The sequence below is a fragment of the Melozone crissalis genome, unplaced genomic scaffold (assembly GCF_028551555.1).
Source record: "Melozone crissalis strain CALT ecotype California unplaced genomic scaffold, PUWL_Pcris_2 ptg000027l_1, whole genome shotgun sequence".
Lineage (NCBI taxonomy): Eukaryota > Metazoa > Chordata > Aves > Passeriformes > Passerellidae > Melozone > Melozone crissalis.
Window position 1 is genome coordinate 38286042 of NW_026535805.1, and position 27156 is coordinate 38313197.

Sequence of the window (27156 nt, forward strand, 5' to 3'; positions counted from 1 at the left end):
CTTATATTTGAGGAAAAGATTTGTTTAAAACTACATTTTGATTTGTGTGTATGTGTTCTGCTTTTATTACTTTGCTTCCTCCTTCTTTTCTTTTTTTCTCTTTAATGTAAATTCTTTACAATTCTCCCTCCCTAACCATTTGCACTTGGTTCTAGCTGCCCTAGCAACCTTTAATGTTCCAACACACTTCTCTCCATGTTCAGTGTCAACATAATCTCTCCTTAAAGAACAAGCTTATTCATGAACTCAGGAAGGACCTAAGAGGCCAAAATCATGTCTGTATGACTGATTAAAACTATCAGTTCAGTCCATATATCGAGTAGCTTTTTACATTGCAGCATTAAACAAAGCTGAAGTTTGGAACATCTCAAAGTGTTCATTAGTAATGGCAATTAGCCATCTCCTTCTGCTCACAGTGCAAGGCATTCCCACTCACTAATTCTCATCTTGCACACTCAACCTGCAGCTGAAGAATTAATGCAGATTGTAATTATTTCTTGTGAAAATTTAGTCTGCAGATCTTTTGGTCATTTTCATTGCTACCCTTTACAAGAACTACCTACTTTTACTTCTATTAGGCCTTCCTGAGTGAAATTTTAATATGTAAGACTTAATGAATGATCCAATCTGCTGTTTAGAAATATAATACTTTTTAGATATGGCTTTCATCAACAAAATTAAGAAGATAATTGCAGGAAAATGCAAAAGAAATTTCAAATTAACAGACTGATTTATAACATGAAAAAGATTGAGCATGTCCTAAGTTCACTGTCACAAGAAACCTGCCCAGACAGAGATACCTGCCTCAGGTCTTAACACAGATGTGCTGTTGAGAACCTGTAGCTGATGTCTGAACCCACACCAGAGCCTCAGACAAAGAAGACATCTTCCCTTCTGACTGCAGACTGAGAAACACCTTTGCACTCTCCAAGTTGTCAGGACAAGTTCCAATGCTTCTGATACAATATATTTGCACACAACTATAGAAAGATTAATTTCCTCTCTGTAGAGTTTAGCACAGAGGACTAGAATCCTTTAATAGTTTTGCATAAACTTAAATAATGCCCAAAAAAAAGTTTGTTTAAGAATTTAGTATTTCAGGATTTTGCAGAAAGAAAAAGCTTCTGTGGATCAAAAAATGGACCCATATTAAAAAGAAAAATATACATTTTCATGCCTGACTGAGATAGTTATTTCATATTAATATGGACCCATATTAAAAAGAAAATAATACATTTTCATGCCTGAGATATTTATTTCATTCCTAGAATCTACAAAATTACTGCAGCCAGCATTCAAAGCTTTTCAAAATATGACACAGTCTGAACAAATTGCAAAATTTGCATGTCTACCATCAGAGGAAAAAAAAGAAACAGGAAGTTATTTGTAAACTCAGACTATTTAACATGCCTTATGGCTCCTCCTGAGACAGACATTTTGATAGCAAGTAAGAATTATTCCAAACCTCCTAGAAAAACAGTTCAATAGACTGTAGTTTACATAATCAATATTCCAATCATGATTCTCTTGCTGACAAGTATGACCTCTGGACAAAAATCCCTAATCCAGCAAGCAACACATATTCCATGTGCTTAAACCAACATGTGTGCCTCTTTCCCGTCAACTGAACTCGCATGATAGAGGATTAATAAAAACTATGTAAATTTAAGAGATTCTAAATTGTTCCCAATCTCTTTTGTTTTGCTATCTGCTGTGTGTGTGAAAGACCAGGGTACTCCATAATGGGGAAAAAAAAAAAAAAAAAAAAAAAAAGAGAAAAGAGTACCTCTTCAGGTAATGTACTTTAGGTGATGTTATATACCCAGGCTTAGGTATTCATGAGTCCATGGAATGGCCTAGAAATTTCTGCTTTATTTTCAGAGGTAGAAAGCAGATCCAACTCTATTGACATCAATGGGAACTGCAGGAGCCAAGTATCTTTGCTATATAGGGTTCTATTAATTTTTTTATTATTATTTAGGCTACAGCAATTATTTTATTTGTGAATCAACAAGAAACTATCTGGAACTGGAATCTCTGGTTCTCCTGAATTGCCTTCTAACTTTCTAACATAAGCTGATAATACCATCACATCTTCACAGTTATGTGTTATGTTGATAGGGAAGCCTATCTGGGAAAGCCTAGAGAAGATTTTCCTGAAAGACAAATTAGCAATAGGTTCAACAATTATCTTTTTCCTAGCATCTTGCTGTTGTCTTTGTGTGCTCTCATCTTACTGAAGAGAAGACAACAAAAGCTTGTTCACTGCACAGCATCACAGTGTATTCTCAGAAGAATCCTTTAAATTTGGCTATTGGGGAATGTTTAGGAAAATTAAATCATTTTAATTAAAGGTCTTAAGTGGCTGCATAAAGGTACTGTGTGTATTAACTTTAGTAGGTCTATAGAATCACAGCACCATCCAGGCCAGAGGGCAATTCAGAATGACTTTAGCCCAGCCTCCCTCTCAAAGCAGGGTCAGCTCACTTATGCAATGCTGGTCTTGAAAATCTCCAAGGCTGGAGACTGCACAACCTCTCTCAGCTTAATTACTTTAGTCATCATGTTTTTTGCCTCCCCTACATCCAGTCAAAACCTTCTCTGCTTCATTTTATTACTCCCATTTCTCAATCTCCCATCAGGCATTTCAATAAAGAGCCTTGACAACCTCCTTGTAGACTGTAGGTTATGCAGACTTAAAAGCCCTTTCTCCTCCAGGCTGAAAAAATCCAATTCTTCCTGCCACAAGGCATGGGGTCTGGCCTTGGTGGCTCTCCACTATGTTTACTGATGTTTATTAATATATTTCCTGTAATAACTGGATTTGATATTCCAGGTAATGAGTGCCACATAAAAGGAGGATAATGGCTTCCCTCCCTCTAATGCCCGTGCTACCAGGGATAGTGGTATCAGTACCAGGGCTATTCCACTGTATGTAGGAGTAAGAATCTAAATTTTATTACCGTCTTGGGAAAAACCTAGACAGCAGGAATACCTTTAACAGAAACACAAGATCAAGTAAACATTAATAATGATGAGTGCTTGGGTGAAGGGAAGAGGGACTCAAGGACTCAATGGATGTTCTCATCAAACTTTTAATTCAAAGGGAAATGCTAAAGACAGATGCACCACCAAAGCAAAGTCTGACTGTGTTTGTTATCTCTGTCTTCTTCTACCATGGTACTTCACTTGATGAAAAGGGACTGCCAAGAACAGATGGGATGCACAAGGCTAGGACAGGGAATTTCAGCTTCAAAAGTAGACTTAGTAACTTCATGATGAAGCCTCTAAATAAGGCTTGGATGTGCTCATAAGCCTAAAGGTAGGTTAGGAAATGGAGAGAGGAAAACTGCAAGGATAACATTCACATTCCCAGTTAGACAGGAGGGCATTCACATATTTAACTCAAGTGCCCATGCTCTGACACAGAAGAACAGTAATTCTGTGCACAGACTTCCAAACAAGAGAGGATCTTTATATACATTAATGTATTCTATATAAACTAGATCTATTAATAGACATTGGTAGAAGCTTTCTACTCCTATGTGAAGCAATGCACTAAAGCAGCTTAAGGAGGTGGGATGTCAGGAAAGCTCCATCTGCAAGGATTTAAGACCAAATCAAGAACATCTACTTGGATGCCTTAAATACTGCCAGACAGGTATTATAGGGCTAGTTAACTAACAGAGCATTCCACCTTTTCTCAATGCTGTGCTTTATCAGTCATTAAAAGATGAGAAAATTGTTATCAGTAGAGAAATTTTTCTTCAGACCATCCTGCATTTAATCAGTAACACCAAGGAATTGTGGAAAAAGTCTGGGGAAAAGTAAGCAGGAAAAAAATTAAAATCTGAAAAAAAAATAACTCCAAAGCTCTAGGAAAAAAAAAAAAACCAATCTGAAAAGAGCAGGAATCAAAGAGAAAAGCAGAAACTACCAAGCGAAAAGTAAATCAAAGTGTCAGATGTGAATCCTGCTGATAAAGAGAAATGCTTTTTCTTCTGTCATTATCCAGGAGGTTAGATATCATTTTACTTTGGAAAAAATGTTGTTTTGATCACAGCAATCTAGCTTGCACCTTCACACAAATCAACCAATAAGTGGTAGGTGGCCATGAAGGTGTGAGCTACGGAAAGGGACAGATTAATTATATGCAGGTCTTGTTCTGCAGTTCTGTTTTGTTGTTTTCCATGTGGTTTTTGGTTTAGGGATTAGGGGATTTTTTAATTGACTTGTTCATAAGCCTTCAGAGGTAGCAACATCTTTTGCTCATCCCATTTCTCCCTGAATACTGGTTTTCAATTAACACACCCTGGGGAACTTCACAGACTACAGTCAAAGGCTGGTATTACAGCCTGCAATTCCAGAGCGTGCTGTTAAGACCCCATTGTTTCTTATTCAATATCAGCTTAAGAACAAATATTTGGGTCAATTCCTGGCTAAAACATATTCAAAATTTACAAAATTAGTCCAATATTTAAAAGTCATCATTGAAAAACATATGCAATAAATACGAAGTAGCACATTTATCAATAAAAAAGAGAAAAAAAATATCCATTTTGAAGTTATTTTCACCTAGAGTTAGTCACAGGTTATCAGAGCTGCTGATGTTGCATGAATTATCTGGAAATAATCTAGTTCAGTGGCCCTGCTCAGGCCTATATATTGCTGGATTTTCAGTATCTCCAAGGACTGAGACTCCAAAACCTCTTGTCCTGTCACTGAGAAGAAACTTCCACTGCCTTCTTTACTTCCCCTCTCCATCAGATATTTATCAGACCTGAGTATTCTCAGATTCTCCTTGTTATGAAAGTTGTTCCAGTCCACTCTTTGTGGCCTGTCACTGGCCTCAGTCCAGTATGTTCCTGTCTGTCTTGGGTAGGGTAACTCAGAACTGGACACAGCACTCCCGATTTGCCACAGCATGTCTGAGCAGTGAGAGAGCATCACCCACCTCCAGATGCTGCTAAAGCTTTTCCTAAGGCAGTCTGGGAGGGCAGTCTGCTGGCTCAGAGGGCACCTAGTTGTGCTGAATTCTCAGAAAGTTTATGGATTTTCCCCCACCATGGTGTTCTGGACCCAATTCTGTATTTATCTGCATGCACATGCTTAGGGAGGTTTCCTACTAATAGGTTTTGTTATTATGTCTTTCCTGTCCACACCATCCTGGTTTAAAGCTCCTTCACCATGTTGGCCAGTCTGTGGGAATCATGTGTCCATGGCATGTGTCTCATCTCTTCCCAGACATTGTTGATCCTCACAGCAGGTTCCATGGTAAGGAGGTTGAATCCAGCCCATCGATATCAGCTATGCAATCAGTTGTTGCCCTGCAGGATCTGCCCATTCTGCCTCAAGCCCTTTCTCCTCAGCAGCTCCCATGGACTGCACCACCTGGGCTCCCACACGTTTTACACTTGCCCTCAGAGCCAGGTGGCCAATCAAGGGTCTTTCCTGACTTTATGACCAGAGGATCATCCAGCTAGGCAAACAGGGTAAGAGCAATACTCTGCACATTTGAGCAGTGGTTAACCAGGTCTGAAACACAGAGATAATTAGCTACCAAGTACCTTTAAAAGATTTTTCTCTTTGTAAAGTATAATGTGAAATGGGTCTACAAATATGCCAGGTAGGAAAAATCCCCAAAATGCTGCTATGATAGTTCTAAGAAAACTAATTATGCTTTTGTCACATTTAAGACATTTAGATTAGAAAATTATTGTGAAGGCTCTCCATTTGGGAATAATAAAGCTAAAATAATTGGCCAAAGAAAAGTTATTCTGATTTACAGGAGGGCCTTTTTCAGTTTAATTTATATTCAGTATGAGTCACCATAAAGCCAAAAAAACATTTAAAAATTCTCTCCATATCAGAAATGCAAAGAAAGTTTGATTTTGGAAATAGCAGCATCACAGTACAATGTGACCTAGAACTGGGGCCTGAGCTTCCAAGGTCAGGGTTACTAGATGAACGAGTAATCTCATAATTTGTGTAGGGACTATCTTGAACCCAGAATTATTTCATTTTCTTTGAAAACTTCTTTTCTGTGCCTACAAGTCCCCCAGGAAATCTATCAGCTGAAAACTGTGAAGATGTGGAGATCATAATGAGAGGGGGCCTCCTTTTTTTATCTTTTTTTAAGAATTCATCACTTTGAGCATTACCCAGCACTTCTCCAGACTCTGGAAGATTGTCCTTATGTTACATTTAAGTTGCTTGAGTTACAGAATTGGGTAGTCTTTGAATTTTGCCCAAAAAGACAGTAAAAACTGATTCACAATAAAGAGACAGTAATTTTTCATTCTTATAAGTTTTATAATTTTGTCTCTTGTAATAGTATCATTTTTTTTTCATTCTACAGGGTTTGCAGTATAATAATACATCTCAAAATTAAACCATACAGTGAAAAATGAAAGATAAATTTAATTATTTCAAGAGATTCCTTAACTGTCTACAAGTTAATCCATTCAGCTCTATCGAGCAAGTAGCCTAATGACAAGATGATTTTTTGAGTTGGGTTTTCTGGATGGAAACTATTGCTATTAAAGTTGTGAGGAAAAGTAAATGTACAATCGCTTTTCAAATCCATTTTGAAGGGCTAATTAGGATATACTTGTTGCTTATGGGCTTTTCCCTTTTGAAATAAATACAAGCAGAAAGTCACTAAGGAAGCATTCTGAATCAAGCACTTGGGATCACTTTGCTTCAATTTTTCTAATAAATCAAGGGTTACTAATGTATCCATAATTTCACATGAAATGTCATGCATTTACTCAAGTGACAGACAAGGGGGATGTCCTCAGATATTTGGAACATTTTACAGGTTGAGGGACTAGAAAAACATACTCAGATTTCATCTTGATGCTCTTCTATTGTATCTAATTTTATCTCTACCAATATATTTACATAAAGAATGTAAAAGATTCTTTTCAGATATAGTGAGAAAAGTTCAGAAAAAGAACCATGAAAGCAGTAAATTGATCAGCTACCCTGTCACACAGTGAATGCTGTGAGGTTTTTTGCTATTTGTGTTAGTTGCAGTTCAAAGAGATCCACAGTCTCCTGCCATTGCTCAATACAAAAGTCAGTAAAAAATAAATTCTTCTATTTTTAGAGAATAAAAATCTCCATCAAGCACTGAAAGTAGAAGTAAGTTTCCAGATTAAAATGAACCCTGAAAAACAGATTAGCTTTCTCCATAAAAAGAAGCAAAAAACCTGATAGAAACAGCAAAATACTGACTGTATTGAACTGAAATTTTATAAGTCCCTAGACAGATTTTTTCGCTACAAGAGATTTTTTACAACCACGATAAGAAAATAACAGTAGAAAATAACATGAAGACAGCCATACTGTCTCATACCAAAGGTATATTTAGCTGTGGGCTAAGCATACAGGCATTTGCATCTGCTGGTTTCAAGTAACTACCTCCAGGGCTGGGCTGGAAGAGATAATAACTGTAGGACTACCACACATCTTCTCAATGTGCTCATGACTTTATACAAATTCTATCATCTTTACTTTGTTCCCATTCTTCTAATGAGTATCACAGGCAGAGAAGTCAGTCCATTTAGTTAGTCTTTGTAGCAAAGCTTGTATCTCTATTTAATTTTCTGTACAACATCTCTAGGTACCTCTCCAATTCTTTCAATGTTACTGTCAAGACAAAGAAAATCAGAAAGGCACGGTTTTCTAAGCACAGAATTAAACAGAGGAATGGTGATTATCTGTATTATTTCATGTTTACAACAGGAATAATGCAGAATAATATTATTATTCTGTATTATTCCTGTTGTAAACATTCTCTGGGGGAAGGAAAGCTGCAGTCTCTGACTACTGACAATCAAAGAACTGCTGGTTCTATAGAACTAATCGCTGGTAACAATGAGATGGAAAGATCAACTCAGAATGCTGTTTAGGAAGATCAGAATTATTATTCTCCTATGTACATTCCATCACATTTGTCTACATAAAATTTGGAACTTGTTTAATACTTTTTGGAAATTCAACAAGATGTCCATCATCTCCTTGCATGTTAATTTCTTAAAGGACATCATGGTATTCGTGGCTTCCTCTTACAAAATTCACAGTGACTCTTTATCACTGTGCCATTTTCACTCAATTTCAGCCAATTCTCTTCTTTAAATGGCATCCCATCAGCTTCTTTGCTGTGGTCACCCGGCTTCCTTTTTAAAATGCAGCACTGCATTTCCCATTTTGCTGAAACTATGAATGTTTCAAGTGAGCTACTTCTAGCTTGATTTTCTTTATAATTATGTTTCAAGGCTCTGAGTAACCTGGGATCAGCATGATATCTGAATGCAACAAATCCTTTCAAACTAAATAACTTTCTTATTCCTGAAGAAACATTACATTTTCTTCAAAATTATAAACAGTCTACTGTCATGCCTGACAAATTCCAACCCTGTTCTAATGACATTTTTAGGGCCTAGTTTCTTGGGAATCCTCCAGACAGGAAACATCTGGTTTGTCCTACTAGAAACCTAGGCCTTTACTTCTGAATTTGCCTTATACAATATAGTAATTCTCAAAAACAGAATATAAAATCTCGAACTTATTATTTGATTTCAGTAAGTACTGTACATTAAAGTACAGTAAATACTGTGAGTTTGTCATTGTATTTCCTGATTGAGCCTGTTTTTCTAATCTATAATTATTGTCATTTGAGCATTTTAATAGCAGCAGTTGTACACTGTAAAAGTCTACTAGTCCTACATAACTGGCAGACTGCTAAAATTTTGAACCAAGACTCAAGTATTTGGGTAATGCATTAACAGAATAAGAAAGGATGCTTTATCTCACAAAATGCACTAATTACAATGCAGACTGGGAAGAAAAAGAGATAACGCAATCATATTCATCCACACAGAAGACAGCAGTCTACACATACTGTCAACTTAATTGTTGCGCAATTATTTTCTTACAGGCAAAGAAAAATTTTTAAAAGCAACATAGAATTATTAATTAAGGCCTGATTTACAGATTTTTTCAAGAAGTCTTCCAAGTGTGAATTGTCGCAAAGGAAAGTTGAAGAAGTAATTATTTAAAAATGTAACTGGCTGACTCGCATAGAATTAGAAAAGACAGTTTCCAAATATCTTCAGAGACAAGACAAGCATATGTCTAATATGACCCAAGTAGGAGGAGTGAGATGGGAGAAGAATGATCACATTATTTTCAAAAAACAGCAAAGCTGAAAGGTTATTTTTATGACATTTCAGATAGATGTTAACAAGACAAGACTGTATTTATCTAGCCAAAGGGCAAGAAAAGTTGTATAATAAAATTTGGTGTGACCTAAGCTTTAGGAACAGATGTATACAAACGACTACCTATATCGAAGGTCCTTGACAAAAAGAATCTGTTAGAATCAGGATAAGCCTGAATGCTAAAATGAAAGGAGTTCTCAGATCAGAGAGGATGTCTGCAACAGAATGATTACAAAGATCTAGAGGCATACACAAAGTGTGGTAAAACTCTATATTAACAATAGAGAGTTTTCACTAAATATAGAAGTGTTGGATGCGACTCTGAGAAATGGGGTCTAGTGAAAGGTGTCCCTGCCCATGGAAGGGGGGCTGGCACTAGTGATCTTTAAGGTCCCTTCCAACCCAAACCATTTCACAGTTCTATGAATATTTGATCCAGTGGAAGGACTTCATTGAGAGAAACAGGCTTGGAACCAGTGCCTGTCCTGCCCTCTGAAACCTGACAAACAACAGATTTTTGCTCTATAACATTCTCAAAAGCCAATTTGCCCAAATCAAATTACCACATCAAAATATTTTTAGTACTAATTAAGAAGTAAATTAAGAGTTATTTAACTGATTAGCATATCACTACTTCCCAGAGTCAAGTAATTTATTATTTTGCTTTCTGCAAATATCCCTACCAAATGGAGTGAGGCAAGTATACGATGACTTAGAAACATGTTTCTTATTATTTGAAAATCAGAAGATGTAATAGATCTACATTTTTACAGTCTCAATTGAAATCTAGAAAACAAAGAGCTCTGAAGTAATATGTGGTTCTAGTGGCATGCAATGGTTTTCTTTAATCCAACAGTTGACTTAAAACTGTGTGAATCAACTGCTTAAACTCCATTTTACTGAGAACATGTGGATTTTAAGTTGAAGAAGACCAAAATTTCAAAATTATTGTGCAGACTATACTTACATTTAGACAAGCAGATATTTTCTGTACCTAAAACAAGAATGTATTTTATACTCTTCTAGATCCATAGCTCACAGATCACTGTGCTTACACAGGTGGAATAAGATTTTTCCTAAGGCAATAAGCATTTCTCTGTTACTGGGAAATATTACGCTTTATCCAGTTAGGTATTATCATTTGTATTTTACTAAAATGCTAAAAGTAAGTCCTGGGGGGATGTGTGCAAATAGAGGGCAGGGAATCAAAGGATTAACACTGCATGAATGCAACCATGGAAACTCAGTACCCCACAGTCAACAGAGCAAGCTGATCATAAGAAATTTTTCTGCTAATGAGAATTTTGATTAATTTACACCCCCTGGTAGCTGCAGTAGCTGAGGGCACTGCCCTTGACATTCTGTTGCCACCCCTCTGCCCTGGCAGCTACCTGATGAGGTCAGGAGCTTGCCCAGCTCTTAGCTGCCTCTCTGAATACTCCATCTCAGTTTGGCTCTTCTGCCACTTCCAGTTTAGACCAAGATGCCAAAGAAGTGACCTCTGTGCACAGCAGCTCTCCCCTGCCAGCTCTGCTGTGTGGGCAGTAGTCTTCAACTAAAAGGGGCACCAATAGCTAAGATTACTCTATCCTAAGAAATTTTGTCTGAAAATTTAATTGAAATTTTTCATGAAACTTTTCACACGACTAGGAAAAGAGAGCTTGAATTTATATCAAGAGAGTAGAAAATATATTTTAAATTATCAGTCTTCTTGCTTTTAAAATGAAGTCTGCCAGCTAAAATCCAGGATATTGCCATACAGCACAGATGAATATTTTTTCTCTCAGAAATACTTATCATATTAGCAAGTAAAAAAAAGCTTAGTGAAGGGAGCAAGTATGTGTTTGACATATTTGTCTCCAGTTTTCATGAGGAAAAAAAACCCCAAGCTTCATATATTCTCTATAAATAAATAAAACTACACTTGAGATTCTATGAAGATTTTCTTCCAAAATTTTGTCTGGCTGCTTGGAAAAATCCATTCTAAGAAAAACTAGGAGGATTTTAAATGAACAAAAATAGCTATCTGAATTAAATGAATAGTGTTCCTTTTTTAATTTAAATTACTTCTGCAACAAACAGCAGCGATTATAAGAGAAATTTACTGCTGACTTTGAAAGGAATCACTTCAAGCAGCAGATGAATCTCAGGTGTGTTACTTGTCCAATAAATGACCAGTATCACATTCCTGAGCATTCGTTTTCCAGTGTCACCTACCATAAGCCTGCTTGACACATGATGTACAGTCAAATTGTAGTATTGGTGAGATGATATCATGCTAAAAATTAATCTGATTGCAGCAGAAATAAGTTAACTCAAATAATTCACAGCAACATGCAGACTGACCTGTCCAGTAACAGGTTAGGTGCAAACAAAAGCTTTCCTGGGTGTTCCATGGAGCGCCAGACTAAGCCGATCATCAGTATCTCTAACCAGGCACATTCCAGTAGATGGACCTGATCATGGAGTGTTAAATCCACAAATCCTGAAAGAATAAACAGGAGACAGTAAAAACACTCCAATTTTGTAAGTGAAATAACATTATTCAGAGAATTAGGTTAAAAAGTGCTTTAGAGCTTTCGGATAACCAAAAAGAGCAATAAAACTGACATTTGTTCTCTTCATATTTTGGGCTGAGTTTTGTCCACTGGGGCTCCCAGTTGCAGTCAGAACAGTCAGAACTTTCTAGCCTACTGTTTTTGTCCTGGCTGTACTCTTCTCAGAAATCAGGGCAAGAGCCTGGACAGCATCTCCATCCCCATGCCTGTTGTGAGGGGGATGGGAATCCAGGTGCACGCTGCAGAAAAAGGGGCATCTGTCTGCTCCAGCACCACGCTGCCTGGGGCATGAGGCAAACTGGAAAAATGCCTGCTATAAAATGAAGTGACATGTCTAATCAGCTAACCCCAGACAAACTCTCTTGGTGGAATGCTGTTTTACAGACTCATGACAATTCACTCTGCTGAAAGTGTGATACGTGTGTGGAAGAGGGACCAAAGAGCATATCAAACAAACTATGGAGCAAATGCTGATATTTATGAAATCAGAATTCACTGATGAAACAACCTGTTTATATTCCTAGTGGACTATAGAACATGGAGGAAGTAAGTACTTTGTATTTAAACATTGTTTAGAAACAATGAATGCAAACAAGAAATGGCTTATAACCATACTACAAGAAACTAAGAAGAAAGAATAATGGTGAAGGTAGACATGTAACTATAATCACAGTGGTCCTCGCTGTGTTCATTTCAGGCAAGAGATTGAATTATTGTCTCTTTTAAATTCTCATTCTTCATTAATGTTTTTTTCAATCCAGAAATACAACAGAAGTGGAGAATAATATGTATTGCACCATACGGTTTATTAGATCTTGCGTAAGTTATTCCTTGAAATTAGAATGAACTTCCTAAAATAAAATGTGCAGAAGTTCCCTAAAAATAGGTGTTATTTATCTTTTACTCAGTTTTACATGTGAAACACAGTATTGAACCTTGCCATAATGTTTTGGGGGAATTGTAGTGATTTATACTGATCTTCAGAATACAGAATACATGGTAAACTGCCTTACCAGCCCTAAAATAGCAGGGATTTTCCTTCTGTGTGTGTGTCCTCTCTGAAGGTATATACTGAGTCTGTTTTGAGGAATATACCTGACATACACTTGAATATTATCTTGAGAAAAAGGAAGAAAAAAGGCACATATTTTAAAAATCAAATTATGTGCCAAGAAATATGTTTTTCAAATAAGAGAGACGTAGAGAATAAACAAAATGCCGTTCACAAAAACGTAGAAAATACTGTTACATCTGGTAAAACAGTTTTTCATGTAATTATAATTAATGAAAATATCTGAGAGAGCCAATTACTCTATTGGTAAGAAATCATCCAATAGAAGGAAACACCTCTTACACGTTTGAAATAAAACACACCTATCGATCATTAGAAGTGAATTTAGGCAGTTGCAATACCTGCTGTTTTTATGGGTGGGGTAACAATAGAGGAAATAAATAATTGCTTTTTCCTGTATTTTTCCTTTATTACCAAGTACAAAAAATTATTTCCAGACTTCAAAGACTGATGAAATGGCATTTGTCTGAGTCACCAAGTAGTCTGAACAATAGAGCTGAAACTTAAAAGAGCAACATTCTTAACTACAAAGCATTGGTTACAGCACTCAAGCACAAAACTGGCAGAAAGAAAATGTCTGTATATGGAGAACAAATAATAAACACCAGGTTTCCTATTAAGTATTGCCTTAAAATGACAATACATAATAATTGCCTCGATGGCTTTTAGGTGAAATTTTAAATTTATTATCTTGTTGTTCATAAAACTAGCTAGTTAGTTTAGTTAAAACTGAATGGTAAAACTGAATGTCCTGCCCAGAGAAGCTGTGCATCCCCATCCCTGGAACATTCAATGCCAGGATGGAGAGGATTTTGAACAATGTGGTCTAATGGAAGGTGTCCCTGCCCAAGGCAACGGGGTTGGCTGGAACTGGGTCATCTCTAAGGTCCCTTCCAACCCAAACCATATAAAATAAAATTCTATAAAATAATAGATTTGATGAAACAAAGTTCTGTAAGATAACTAATACTGTAAAACCATCAAACACATTCACTGAATGAAAATATTTTAAATTTCATATTTCAGTATGGCAAAAGGGTATGAACTGAACGGAAGTATTTCTAAAGGAAGGACATACAATTTACTTCTTTACCACAGATAATTTTTAACAATGACATGGAAAAAACAGAAGTAATAGTTCAGACATCCTGTTGGCATTTGGGAAACATCTAATGAAGACAATGAACTTTATAAAAAGTCTGAGAGCAAAAGAAAGTTGAATTATCTCGGTGTTACCTGAATCTGATAACCATCCTGCAAGTGGGATGAGAAGTTAGACAGAAAGGTAGAGAAAGATCAAAATGAATAAAGCATTGAAAAATATGCCCTCTGGTGAAGGGTCTGAGGAATTTAGTTACTCTTTGTGAAGCCAAATAGTCTTGAGGGGTTGAAGGACCGCAATGGATAAAGATCCAAAGAAAAAGAGAATAGCATTACAGAAGGTAATGGCATAACAGAGAGAAGCCCATGCTGGCAGCTAGACTGGCTTCAAGTCAGACTGCAAATTAGGGGGCATTGTTAGTAACAAAAGTAGTTATTACTTAAGCATCACATTAAATTTCCTTGAATTTGCTTTCATTTGAAACATTAATCGAGATCTAATAATTCTTTTAAGACATACTCTTGTTCAAGAAAGTTAACTCAGAATAATGTAACAGAAGTTTAAATTAAATTATGAATAAATCATTAGTCAGTCAATCATGTAGAGCACGTTGCACTTTAGTGTTGCTGAAATTATGTGTAGATGTGCACGTTATTCTCAAATTTCAGTACTCTTTTAATGCTGGAAAGTTTTGAAAATTATTCAGACAGTATTTTTTACTTCTAATTTTTTATCACTGTGCTTTAAGGAAGAAGACAGACATTCACTTCATTGTTGATAAATTAACTAATTTGGATGCAGTTTGGATGTAACCAACATCGCACTCCATATACCAGAATGACTAATTCCATTATCTTATACCAATCAATACCAATAACCTAGATTGCCACTAGTCCTTCCTACATACTGACATGCATCATATGTTTGGCAGGAGAATGATGCTTAGAGGACAAAAGTCATGCCTAAACTGTTCCTCTTTTTTCAGATACAGATAAATTAACAGCATTTCCAAATGATTGCCAACAACAAACGTTATAAATGTAGCAGAAATTCTTGTAGGAATATGGAAATCTGAATTTCTGAAAAGCTAGAATGATCTTTAGTGAATTCAGCTAGGAGTAAGGGGCAAATAAACTTCTCTGTAGAATGCAAAACTGTAATGTTCAAATTAAGTGATTTTCCTTTCTAGTATAAAGCGGCAATATGTGCTGCATGAGTGACAGTATTACACAAATCTCTATTTTTTAGACACGCTTTGGCAAGCATGACATTAGATTTGGCAATTCAAAATTGTATGATCCCATCATCTTAAAAAAAAAGGAATACAGTAACTATTTATTTACAAAACAAATAAGCAAATATCTTTGTAACCTGAGAGTTTGAACACAAGGACTACTGGAAATAGTATTTGGTAAAACATACACTCTTGAGAAAAATAGTTTATGCTCTAAGTTGTTTGATTGCAGTAAGGAACAACATAAAGCTCAGACGATTTTCATTTGCTAAGGGAACATACATTGTGCACTCTTCAGTTCTCTGAAATAACCACTACCAACTCATGTATATGTATCTCTGTGTGTGTGTGTGTGAAATTTATCCAATCTTTCTGAAAATAATGAATTCATTGTTTGCCTTAGTGACTTTTGACCAAATAAGTAGCTACCCATTTTATGAGGAACAATTTCCATAGCAATTACCATTCTCTGAGATCCAATAGCCAGTGACATTGTAGATTCAATCATTCAACAGGAAGTCCTCCACTGGCACTTACTAACATTTGAGGATCATTATCATAATTTTGCAGTTTCTACTAATAAGACACAACTACAGGGTGTTCAGAATGCTCAAAATCAGTTAAGTAAATGGGAAAAAAAATTATAAAGAAATCCTTCCTTTTACATGTGATCCAACTCTAATCCAACCTATATGTTTATACTATATCTCCTAATTACCATGATGTGTACCTAAAAGATTAATGTCAAAGAATTTTTGCAAGAAAATAAACATTATCATGTCATAAAGAATGAGTCTGTCTCCGGATGCTTTGAAGGAAAGTAAAGTAAAAGCAATAAATAGTTTTAAAAGCAATAGCAAACCTCCATCTATCAAAGTATCCCATTTACAACAGAAATTGATACCAGATGTTTATGGCAAAAAATACAGCAGGAAAAATAGGCTTCGACAGGAAGTTTCCTCATGTTCCAGAGGTATACAATTCAGACTTGCAGAGCTGGAAATGATCTTTTTGTGATTAATGTCCCATAACATTTTTCCCTCCAAGTTTCTCCAGGTGCTTTCTGAACCAATTTGGCATTTAATGCACTTCAGATATGTTTTATATACCTTGAAGCAGTAGTTGCCAGTAAGAACTTCCATACTCTCAGTTAACACTAGGTAAATCACAATCTCCTGTTGTTCTGAAATAAACAAACATTTCTCTCTGACTATCTCTTGAAAAATCTAATTATTGTATTGGAAGATTCCATCATTCCCTAGGTTATCATCTCGCTTCTCTTTTCCAAACATTATAATTATATTCAGTCACTCCTTAGATGAAAGTTATTCTGTTCACCTTTGAAACAATGTTGTCCTTCTTGGAGCATTTTCCAGTTCAGCTATATTCTTTTAGAGACAGTGAGACCAGGACTGCAGACTGTTTCAGTCTGCCCTTAACTTCATCATGTTATTCAACTCAATAACATCCATAATTTTATCACTGTTATTCAGAGCTTTTTTTTTCCAGCAAGCTTATGAATATGTTGAACACTAAAGTCTTAAACGTCCTGCCAGCTTGTGTCCTATGTCTTTAACTTAACAGCAACAGAAATTTTTATAATACTTCCTATGGCAAAAACCAGGATATTGAACTCTACAAAAAAGTTGTGGGAAATCAGAACACCTAAATTTTGAATTTTGTGTCTTAAATGTGTCCCGACAGGCAACTGTTTTTTTTCTATCTTAATGCAGTGTTTTGAAAAGTGGCAACAACCACTGGAAAAGGTTGCTGTTTACAATTCAGTACAGTACCTCAGTCATGTGACAGTCATGTAATAAACCACATTTGGAACAGAACACTAATTAGGCTGGCAAAGACAGCAGAAAGTAGTGGTGGGTGCTGCAACCTAATTGCTAGCAACCATCCAATAAAGCAACAAAATAAAGAGAGGCTTGTATCGAGAAAAATATCTAAGTAGATGAAAGGCAAACAGCAAAATAATTCCTAGGCAAGTTCTGTTCTCGAAAAAACAGCCATAGAGAGGAAAAACATCTGTTCCTCCTAACCTAAAGCACACTGAAGGACCAATACCTCAGTCACCAGTGTTTGATCGAGTGGTGAAATCTGTGCCTTTTTTAATGCCACGAGCTTGGTACCCAACCTCTCCACTTTAAAGAGAGTGGTGAGACTGCGTCTATGCATTTATCTAGCACATAAGATGACATTCTGTTCTGAAACTGCACGGATCACTCAGCCTCTTCAACCTTTAAGGCTGAGCCCTGAAACCTCTTAGTTAAGAGGTGCCTAAAACCCACACCTTGACTATAGCCTTGTCTGTACACAACAACAACAGCAGAGCAAAACAAATTCTGAGGCCAAGTGAATCAGAGAACCACAAACACTGTTTTCTTTGAGCCTCAGTATCCACACAACTATGTCTATAATGCTACTAATTCCTTCCACAGATCTCCAGACCAAAATTATAAGACACTTTTATTAAGTTCTTCCTCCTAAGGGCACTTACAGTATGACACGGACATATTGGTTTAATTGTTTACACAACACCAGTGTTTTAAATCAAGACTTATTTTGAAGACCGAAGTTCAAAAATCTCTAAACCTCAACATTTTCAATCCAAATATTTTGCTAGAAGAGTAGTTTTGTTATTTCATTTTTTTTAAAGGATATTGCTTTTGTTTCTGTAAGTGTGGTCAGAAAAAAATTAGCTACAATTTACTGAGCTCCTGGGAGGAAATCTGAAAGGCAAACACAAAACAAGTGGCACAGTTGTAAGAACCTCTAACTACTTTGTCTGCTCTTTCACAATTCTCTATTTTTTCTGCCTGTATAATTATAGTATAGTAGCACACCAATCCAAACTTACACATTGTCTCGTCTGAGTGTAAACAACCTTTTTTCTAAATTAAATTTCTTGAGATCAAAGAGAACAGCATCTGCTCTTAATTACTGTTAATTCCTTTTGAAAATTGTACTTCACGTTTTTACATTTTCAGCTCTAATGATTTTAAACTTCTTTCTAAAAAACAAAAATTACAATTTACAGGTGTAAATTTAATAGCTGTTAGGAATTTTTGGGGTTTTGGGCAAAACTCCTAAAAGTCAGAAGGAAGATGAGGCCCTGCTTTCACAGTCTGTATTCATACTGAAAGTCAAGACCAAGCAAGCTTTTGCTCTTCACCTCTAGTGGAGGTTTCCACCCTCCCTGAGCTGGCCTTAGGAAAGTTGCCTATCAGTTTGGCAGGCAGACCATCCAGCCAAACTGCCTACCTGACACTGTCCCTGGAGCAGGATGCTGCAGGGATGTCACATTTGTCACTTTTAGTTCCATTCCCATTTCTAAGAGCTGGTGTGTTCTGCCTCCACTTAAAAGTTGCAACATGATGATTCTGAAATGCATTTCTCAGATAAATGAGAACAGTTTCAGCTCCTTTCCAGGAATATGTCAAGTTATCATTACTTCACTCAGTGTTTTCTGCTTGTGCACAAAGTACATGCTTTTTCAGACCTGTCCAGTCCATATATTTTCAGAATGAGGAGTTTTAAAAAGTTCCTGAGACCATTTCTGGTCCAAATAACCAATTCCTTGTTCAGTACGGGAACCTATCTTTCCTGAGGTACACACCAGTCTAAACTAGGACTAAGTGGACTCTGTCTACATCAGATATATTAAATACTGTCCTATTTCAAGTTTCCTATGCCAGAGTAAGCTTTTAAATAAGTTAGGCAAGTAGAATTTCACATACTCCAAGCAATACTTTGTTCCAAGCACAATTAGAATTTAGGGCCATGGAAACACTTCAGAGGTAGTGACAGAAAATTGCCACTGGTCAGACATACATTCTCTTCTCCTGACAAATCCTTGCCACTTTTTAATGAAATACTGGCGCCTTGCCTGAGAGGAACATGAGAATTCTCCAGCACAAAACCAGCTTGGCTGGCAATGCTCCTAGGGAGATGGACCATGGTCTGCCTGGGAGTCCGCAGGAACACTCAGCATGAGAGCCAAACCTTAGCTGGGAAGTGTTCCTGATGGTTTTAGGCACCACAAGTTCTCTCTGAAGAGCAGCACAAGAAAATTATTCTGTAGGATTTATCTGACTGCCTGAAGATCTGACCTATGCTGGTGGATGGTCAGGCTGTATGTCTGAAGCTCAAGATTTCCTCCTTGGAGAGAAGACGAGCTGGGCAGTGCTGTGGCTGAGCCCATCCCAGAGCCAGGACACAAATGTACCCAGTGAAGCTGAATGCTGCCAAGTTCTGACTTTCTCTCACTTGTCACTGTGTCAGCCTTGACTTAAACAAAGGGGGTTTTCTGCAGTGGTTGCACTTTGTTAACCAAAGATTATTCCAGAAAGTGCATTAGCAGTAACCATTTAACACAAATATGTTGAGGCCTTCCATCAGGGAACATAATAAAAGTAATTGGCACTCACATAGCACTTTACATTTTCAAAGGGCAGTAAAACCATTAAGTATTATTAAACATATTTTATAGATAGAACACAGGGAGGTTAAGTACCTCGTGCAGGAGGAGGCAGGATTAGGACAGAGGTGTCTCAGCACACTCTGTCATCCTTTCAACCACAAAAATATTTGAGTTAAAGACTACTTGAGCCCTAGTGAAAGTTCCATTTCTTGTAAATCAGTAAAGGAAAAAAAAAACAGAAGCAACTGAACTTTTCTCATAGAGAAAAAAGAAAAAAAGCTTTAAGAAGTTAGATTTGAGGGGAAAATTGTTTAAAATGTGAGCAGAAAAGCTGGATGCAGGGAAGCACACAAGTATTAACTTTAATTGGTCTCACTAAACTAGGCAAAGTAACAACCTGTACAAAACAAATATTAAGCTAAAGTTTTCCTCACCCTCTTAACAAGCAGTTTTTAAAGTTATTAAAATAAGAATAAATCTCGCCAATAATAATCATAACAACTACTGCATAAGATTATTGTAAGTGAAGGCTGCCTGCCAGTTTGCAAATGGAAGCTTATGCTACTTGTATTGTAAAGCAAGAAGGGAGACATACATATATTTTCTGTATACAAAACAAGCTCTTCAACTAATCAATAAAATGTGATGTTTGTTATTACATGGAAAAATTCTTGCGGTACTATACAATAGTTTTTTAAAGCATGTTACTGATAATTCCTTCCTGGCCTGTAATCCAGATGGCTGAGACTCAGGGTACACTTTGACAACAGTAAGATGTTACTTTATGGTTCTTTTAGCACTGAGAGCTGTGTCATTTCTCAGGAAGTTCAGGCTTGCAAATAAAATCCACAGAACACTGTCTACTTATTGAGAATGGAACAGCAGCTACTCCCTGTGATTTTGAGTGCAGGAACATCCCATCTGCAGCTGCATGTGAAGGCTTTTCTTTGAAGATTGTCCTCTGAATTTTTCTCTGGACAGGTGAAGAAAGACACTACACAAAATTTATTAGCTACTGACTAAAATAGATGGTATGAGGTAATACTTCTTTTATTTTCTCTGACACAGTTAATTACATTATATTAAAATTATACCAATACTCAGGCCAGTTGCAAGTAGTTTGAAGGGGTTTTGGGGGATTTGTCATTTTTGTAAGAGGTCACAGCTACACAAAATGTTTTCCATCAAAAGCAGATGCAGCTAAAACAATTTCTGGGTCTGGTTATGCATTCTTAACTGACTTTTATGAACTCAAAAGACAGACTCATAAATACAAGCTGTCCTCTCTACTTCGTTCTTTCCCCTCCTCCCTTTCCCAACCCAACTAGGGCTGCCACTGCTTGTCCCTTCTGCTGGTTTAATTGTTCACACCATTGATGAAATAACCTGTCAAGAAAGAGGAGCGTGAAAGCGACCGATGGGCAGTCAGGGAGCACCAACCACCTTGGAGAGTTTACACTTTGTGTAAATTTGCCCTAAGACTTGAGGTCATATCCAGCATGACTTGGATTTTTTTTTGTCTGTTTGGTTGCATCCAAGACAGTATGGGGTTTTCAGCATTTGTTTGACCTTCTTACTAAAGTACCAGGCTGTGCTCCAATCACAACCTCAACCAAATGGAAGTGATGGTTTTGTGGCTGTCAAAAAAAAAATCATTCCAGGCAAAAGGCCTCATTAAGCAATCACTCTTTGAGCAATCTCTTTAAGCAACCACAAGTAAACATATAATCTGGAAGGGGGGAAAAGGAGGCAGACTGAGGTAGAATCTTTCCGAGACTTTTAAACGACCCCAGCTTGCCCCTGTAAGGTTTCAAATGGTTGATTCAATACACAGTTACTAGGAGATAATTTTAAAACTAAAGATCAAAGACTTCCCAGTTGTATTCCTCTTTTGCAGAGTGCACCTACATGCTTTTACTACCTCCTCTTACTGCTTGGGAAAGGCACCCTAGCTGGGAAAGGCACTTTGGATGGGCAGTGCCCTGATGGTGCCAGTGAGAGCAGCAAGCCAGGGGTGGCTCACATGGAGCCACTGGTGCCTGGCCTTCACTGTGGCACCAGGAGACAGACCTTGCTGGAGGAAGAAGCTCTGGAAAACCTCAGGGTGGGTAAAGGCAATGCAGGTATGTCACATGGTCCAATGGTCATGGGGGACAGGACAGGGACGGCAAGTGAACAAAACTAGGTTAAAGGGAGCCCCTAGAGAGCTACTGTACCACAGGCTGCTCATTTCTACTGCTCTGCACCTCATTTTTCCCACAAATGTTAGGGTGTAAAAATATCTCCATTGTTCCGTTTTTTATCCTTTTTGTTCCTTTAATTGTAAGAGCTATATGAAAGACTTAAAGGTCATCATAACACAATCAAGAACATTTTAAAAAGATATAAAATTAGATTTGCAAGATAACACAACCAATGGTCAGCTTCAGCCATTCTTCTGAACTAACATTAATTATTTAAATTGAAATTAAGGATTAACGCCAGTCTTTCTGACTGTCCCTAAAATACTGGTTTTGTAATTTTATTTTCAATAATTGTGCTTAATTCTTTAAGAATTAAAGGTTCATTGTTTTGCTTTATATCTCCATCCATGTCTGGGGGCTTTAGAACTGTCACATTCTAATTTAACACTTTTTTGACTGCAATAACTTTCATATGATGAAACTGGGAGGGCTAAGCTCTCCCCTTCTTCATTCATAAAATCTGGCGAAAAAGGCATTAAGCTTATTTCTCCACAATGTCTCCCACTACTGTGCTCACCACTAAATCCAGTAGCATTCATTGCAGCAGCATATGGAATTAGAGGAAAAGAGGATTATTTTGCAACCCAAGGAAAAGAGGGAGAAACTGTCAAGTTTGTAGTGAGCTAGAAGATTAAAACTGCTTCAAGACTAGAAATAGAAATTGCTCACCCAAGAGCTGTACCCAAGAAATGAGGCATAACTTCAGGGTTCATGGTCTGGTCATTCTTTATAGTCAGTCACTAGGACATAAAATTAGCTTGACTAATGCACCTGCATCCATTTTTTCCCTCAGATTGTTCACTTCTGAAGTATTATTTCTGTCTATTGCACTTATATGTGAGTAACAGAAGCTATATATATTTGTATGTGTACTTTATCATCCATTACATTGCCTGGTATCTACATCAAAACAGAAACATAAGCACACATAAATGAAACCTCAAATGTTTCTTTTTCCTCCTGTTTGTTTCATCCCTACACGACTGGTTTTGAACCGAAGCCAATCTCGAAAAAATTGTCCAAGAAATTGTAAGGATACATCAAAGAGAAGAAAGACAGCAAAATTAATTGCAGCAATTTCCTTCAACCACTGCAACAAGAAGACTGTTTCAGCAGCTGTGTGGGAGTGTCATCATAAGACAGAGCACAGGAATACGTTACAGGGAAAGCAAGATACTGGAATGCAGCTGGCAATTTGTATTAATCTCCTTGTCCACGGAGACCTAGTAAGTTAGCAAGCAGCATGTTTCCACAAAACGCACGTTAATCCCCTTTTCTCACACTCTCCTTCAATGTGTAACAAACCCAAGGCACCCTCAGGAAACTGAGGTTCAGGCTCAGGTGTGCACACAAAATGCAGGTGCTGCACTTGGAGAACAGCAACCTTGACTCAAACACCCAAACTGCCTGCTGAGACACATGCTGAGCTAGAGCTGGTTGGAAGCACTCTGGCAGAGCTTTCTACATTGGAAAGTGACAGCTGGCAAGTTTAAAACACTCTGGGTAACACGTCAGATTTCACAGAATGAAAACAAACAAATAAAAAATGGGCTAGTTTCTATCTGGAAACACGGACTCCTTGTCAGCACCTTATCTTACGTTTCAGCACTCTACCAGGCACGTATTCCCACTCAACACTGAAAAAGGTATCTAAACTTCTGGAAATATAGGTCCCCTTTCCTTAAAATTGTCTTTTTATTTTAAACAGGTGCCTGAAATACTTGAAATTTTATTGAAGTCTACCCTTTCACATCAAAAAGAAATTAATTTCACCCAGAAAGGTTATTATCTAGCAGCAATTTTCAAACATTTCATTTTGCATGAAGTGAGAAAGTTTATTTTTACTGGCTTTATCTGCCAGAAAAAAAGAAACTAATTATTTACACAACTCTGATGGAGACATCTGGCTTTGGAACAGTGTATAAGCTCATCCAAAATGACCGGATTTATAAACTCCATTTGTCATTCTTTGACAGGACTGGAAAATTGCATGGAATCCCACCACATTAAAAAAATATCACTGTAATACCTTCTAATAACTACAATAGCAGAAGTTAAAGATTAGAAGAAAAATACGTAACTTGAAATTCAAATCCCTGGAATTATAAGTTGATATTTTTTTAACTTGTAAAAAAAGTGGTTTAAAAAGGTTTTTTTTTTCATTTTTCTTATTTCAGAGACGTTTTGCTTTATTCTGTTTTTTCTTTTCTCTTTCACATGCATATGAAATGCAAATTTGACAGACTCCTTACGGATGAGAATAAAACTTTGGCTTGGATCAGGAGATAGAGCCACTTCACCTGGTTCAGACATGGCCTAGGAGACTACTTTACAAACAGCATCACCATGCTGATCCTCAAAGCACAGTTTGGATCACATAAAGGAGACTTTCAGGCTGAAGTCTCCTATCTTGAGAGGCAGAGGAACTGTGCTTGGTGTTGGAGCCCCAAAGCAGCCAATATCCTCTGCTTTGAGGATATCCAGGAGGTTTTGGGTTCCTGTTACTCACTTCTACAGCTCATATATGTTTATATTCTCCCATGGCTCCCTGGCTGCCACCAGGAGAGCTACCAGGATGAGATGAAGTCATGCAGTAAACCACAAAGAGCTCACACAGAATCGATGTTGCCTTATGATGGTAAAAGGCAATCTTCTAAACAGCTGAACAAGAGACAGAAAATGTGAAACAACAATGTGGTGGAAACTTGTCAAGGTGATGACACAGCATTTTAACTATAATTATCCTAAATATGTTTATTAATTATCTGACAAGCCAAGAAAGCAATGAGGCAGCAAAATATGAAGATGACAGAAAGTAATCAGAACAAATAAAACAGGAATTTCAGAGATACTCAGAGAAGTGAGTCACCTCCTAACTGTTTGTGTTAACTCTGGAATCAACCTAATTTTTTAAGCATTTTCAGGCTGCATTTTTGCAGAGAGAGACAATCAAAATATGAACTGAGGAAGAGGGATGAACTTGGAAATTCAAAAAGAAGAGGAAAAAATCTTATTTTCTTATACATACACAAAAAAGGCTAATTCTGAGTGTAAAATACAGCACCTACAAGCACATTTAAATATAGTCCTACTCTGATTAAACATAAAGCATTAGGTAGCAGCTCAGAGACTCCGAAGCCACAGGACTCTGATGGTCCAAGAGGCTGGCAACTTGTTAAGAAGGGGGAAAACAGCTCATCAGGGTTACACTGAACTACTTCTGGCCTCACATAAGTAAATCATTTCAGTCATCCACCAACATGAAATTGCTCACAAGTTACTCCATACTATTTGTAAATAAAATAACTCGTGGAAAGCTGGTAACAGTTATTCACTGTCAGCTGAAGAAAAGCAGACCTGGATTCATCAGCCTGCAGTGATGGATTTTTACCAAAACCTCTCAGAAGCCCTATTACTGACAAATAAAGTACCAAAAAAGCTCATCTGGAGTCTAAAGAAAAGAGCACTCTGACTGCACTGTCTGCTACAACAAGGCAGTAGAGGAAATGTATTTGTGCTGCCTGGCACCGTCGTCTCATTCAAATGTCCAAATGTGTTTCCATTTAAACACTTGATTAGAAGTGTCTCCCCTCTTAAAAAAATAAAAAAAAAATTAAAAATCAATAATGAAAAGAGCGCCAAACAAAACCAAACCAAGAGGACAAGAACAAAATGAACAAAAAACGGAACCAAAAAACCTTTAAAATTTAAAGCAGTAAAAATTTCTGAAAAATACAAGCCACTTTTTTGAGAAGAGAGGCATACTGGCAAGGCAAAAAACAGGAGCATAATGAGCAGTATAAAAGAAATAGCAGATTTAATTCATATCTGTGCCCGTAAGGGGGGGTGGGCAGGTGGTGGTTTACACTTCACAGATTTCCCATGCAGCAGATAAAATGCTGAGACACCAGTTTAGGAATGGATTCGCTGTGGCACATTGTAAGAGAGTTCTACATAACTGACAGAGAAGGCATTGGCACAATCAGTGCTTCCCTGTGGTAAAGCAGCATTCTTCCCAAAAGGTTCAGTATGCCTACATGTTTGCCTGGGGGAAAAAAGGTGCATTTGCTATTCATGTTGGAGCCAGTGATCCTCCATAACTGGAGAAAAGTGGGGGAAAAAATGAAGTCACAAGTTGATAATTGTGCTGGATTTTCACGAGCAGCTCTTCTGTGTCAGCTGAATACCACTCCATTTATACTGGTTTTAAAATATGTGAGGTATTAAGCAATTAATACCAGTGTTTAATCCCATCATCACCAAATAAAGTGCACTAGAGCTTTCCTTTTCCACTAACATTGCAAAATCCCACCCTGGAAAAGACTAATTGTCAACTGCTGATGCCAAAAGGCTTCTGTCACTTCAGGTCACTATTTACTAGCTGTACACAGCAAATTTGGCCCAAAGAACTTCCAGAATTTACTGCCTTCCTGGAAGAGAAACACAAAAGAACAACTTTTAAAAAATATGCACTAGCATTGGCAATCAACCAGACAATCTTTGCCTTCTGGGAAGTAAAGCATCTTATTTCCAGGGATGGAAGCCAACTAAAGCCCCTCTATGAACAAGTTAGGGGGTGCTACCTCTTACCCATGAGTCTCCAACCCCTCACAGCTATGGCCTACAATTACAGTTTATGGTGCAGATTAAGCAGGAACATGCAAAGTAGGAGCTAAACACCTACTTAAGCAAGCAGGACAAAGACTGTAAATGGTGCCAGGAACCAAAAGATTCTTTCCCTTTGTACAGAAGAGACTGGAAAAGACCCCTCTGCATAAAAAAAGAGAAATTAAATTAGAAGAAGGCCTGCTCCACAGTTGTATATTACTACTGGCAGTACTGACACATGAATATTTATTTCTAGCACCATCACATTAATACTGGCCTATTCATTCCTGATATACTGTCAGCCCCACATTTCAATTGCCTCCACTACTCTGCCATGAAATGGAGGGGGGATCAAGTTATTGGCAACCCAAAACACACATCCAAAAGATTCATTTTTAACCCAGATAAATCCCTGTACTTGCAAAGCTACCCCAAGACAGGGACAAGCAGAAAGGTAGGAACTGCTTTAGCCAGCACTGCAACTGGAACAAAGCCTGTGAAATTACAACCTCACAGAGTACATCCTTCAAATATATGTGATACTCATAAGAAATAGTACCTTTGTAGTAATCAGAGGAGATTTCTGAAATAGGTCAGACATGCATTATTAATATAATAGTTGATGTTATATGGCAATATTGTAATTTTAGCTCTATCCCAGTCAGTGTTTTTTTTAATACAAT

At 37.2% G+C, this 27156-nt stretch overlaps 1 protein-coding gene across 1 annotated transcript in view; it reads right to left on the reverse strand.

Annotated features, from left to right (window-relative positions):
• Positions 1 to 27156, reverse strand: part of ESR1 (estrogen receptor 1) — a 103234-nt gene that overhangs the window by 10299 nt on the left and 65779 nt on the right. Inside the window, 1 exon segment of the mRNA XM_054279812.1 lies at positions 11574 to 11712. Coding sequence (XP_054135787.1) covers positions 11574 to 11712 — 139 coding nt within the window.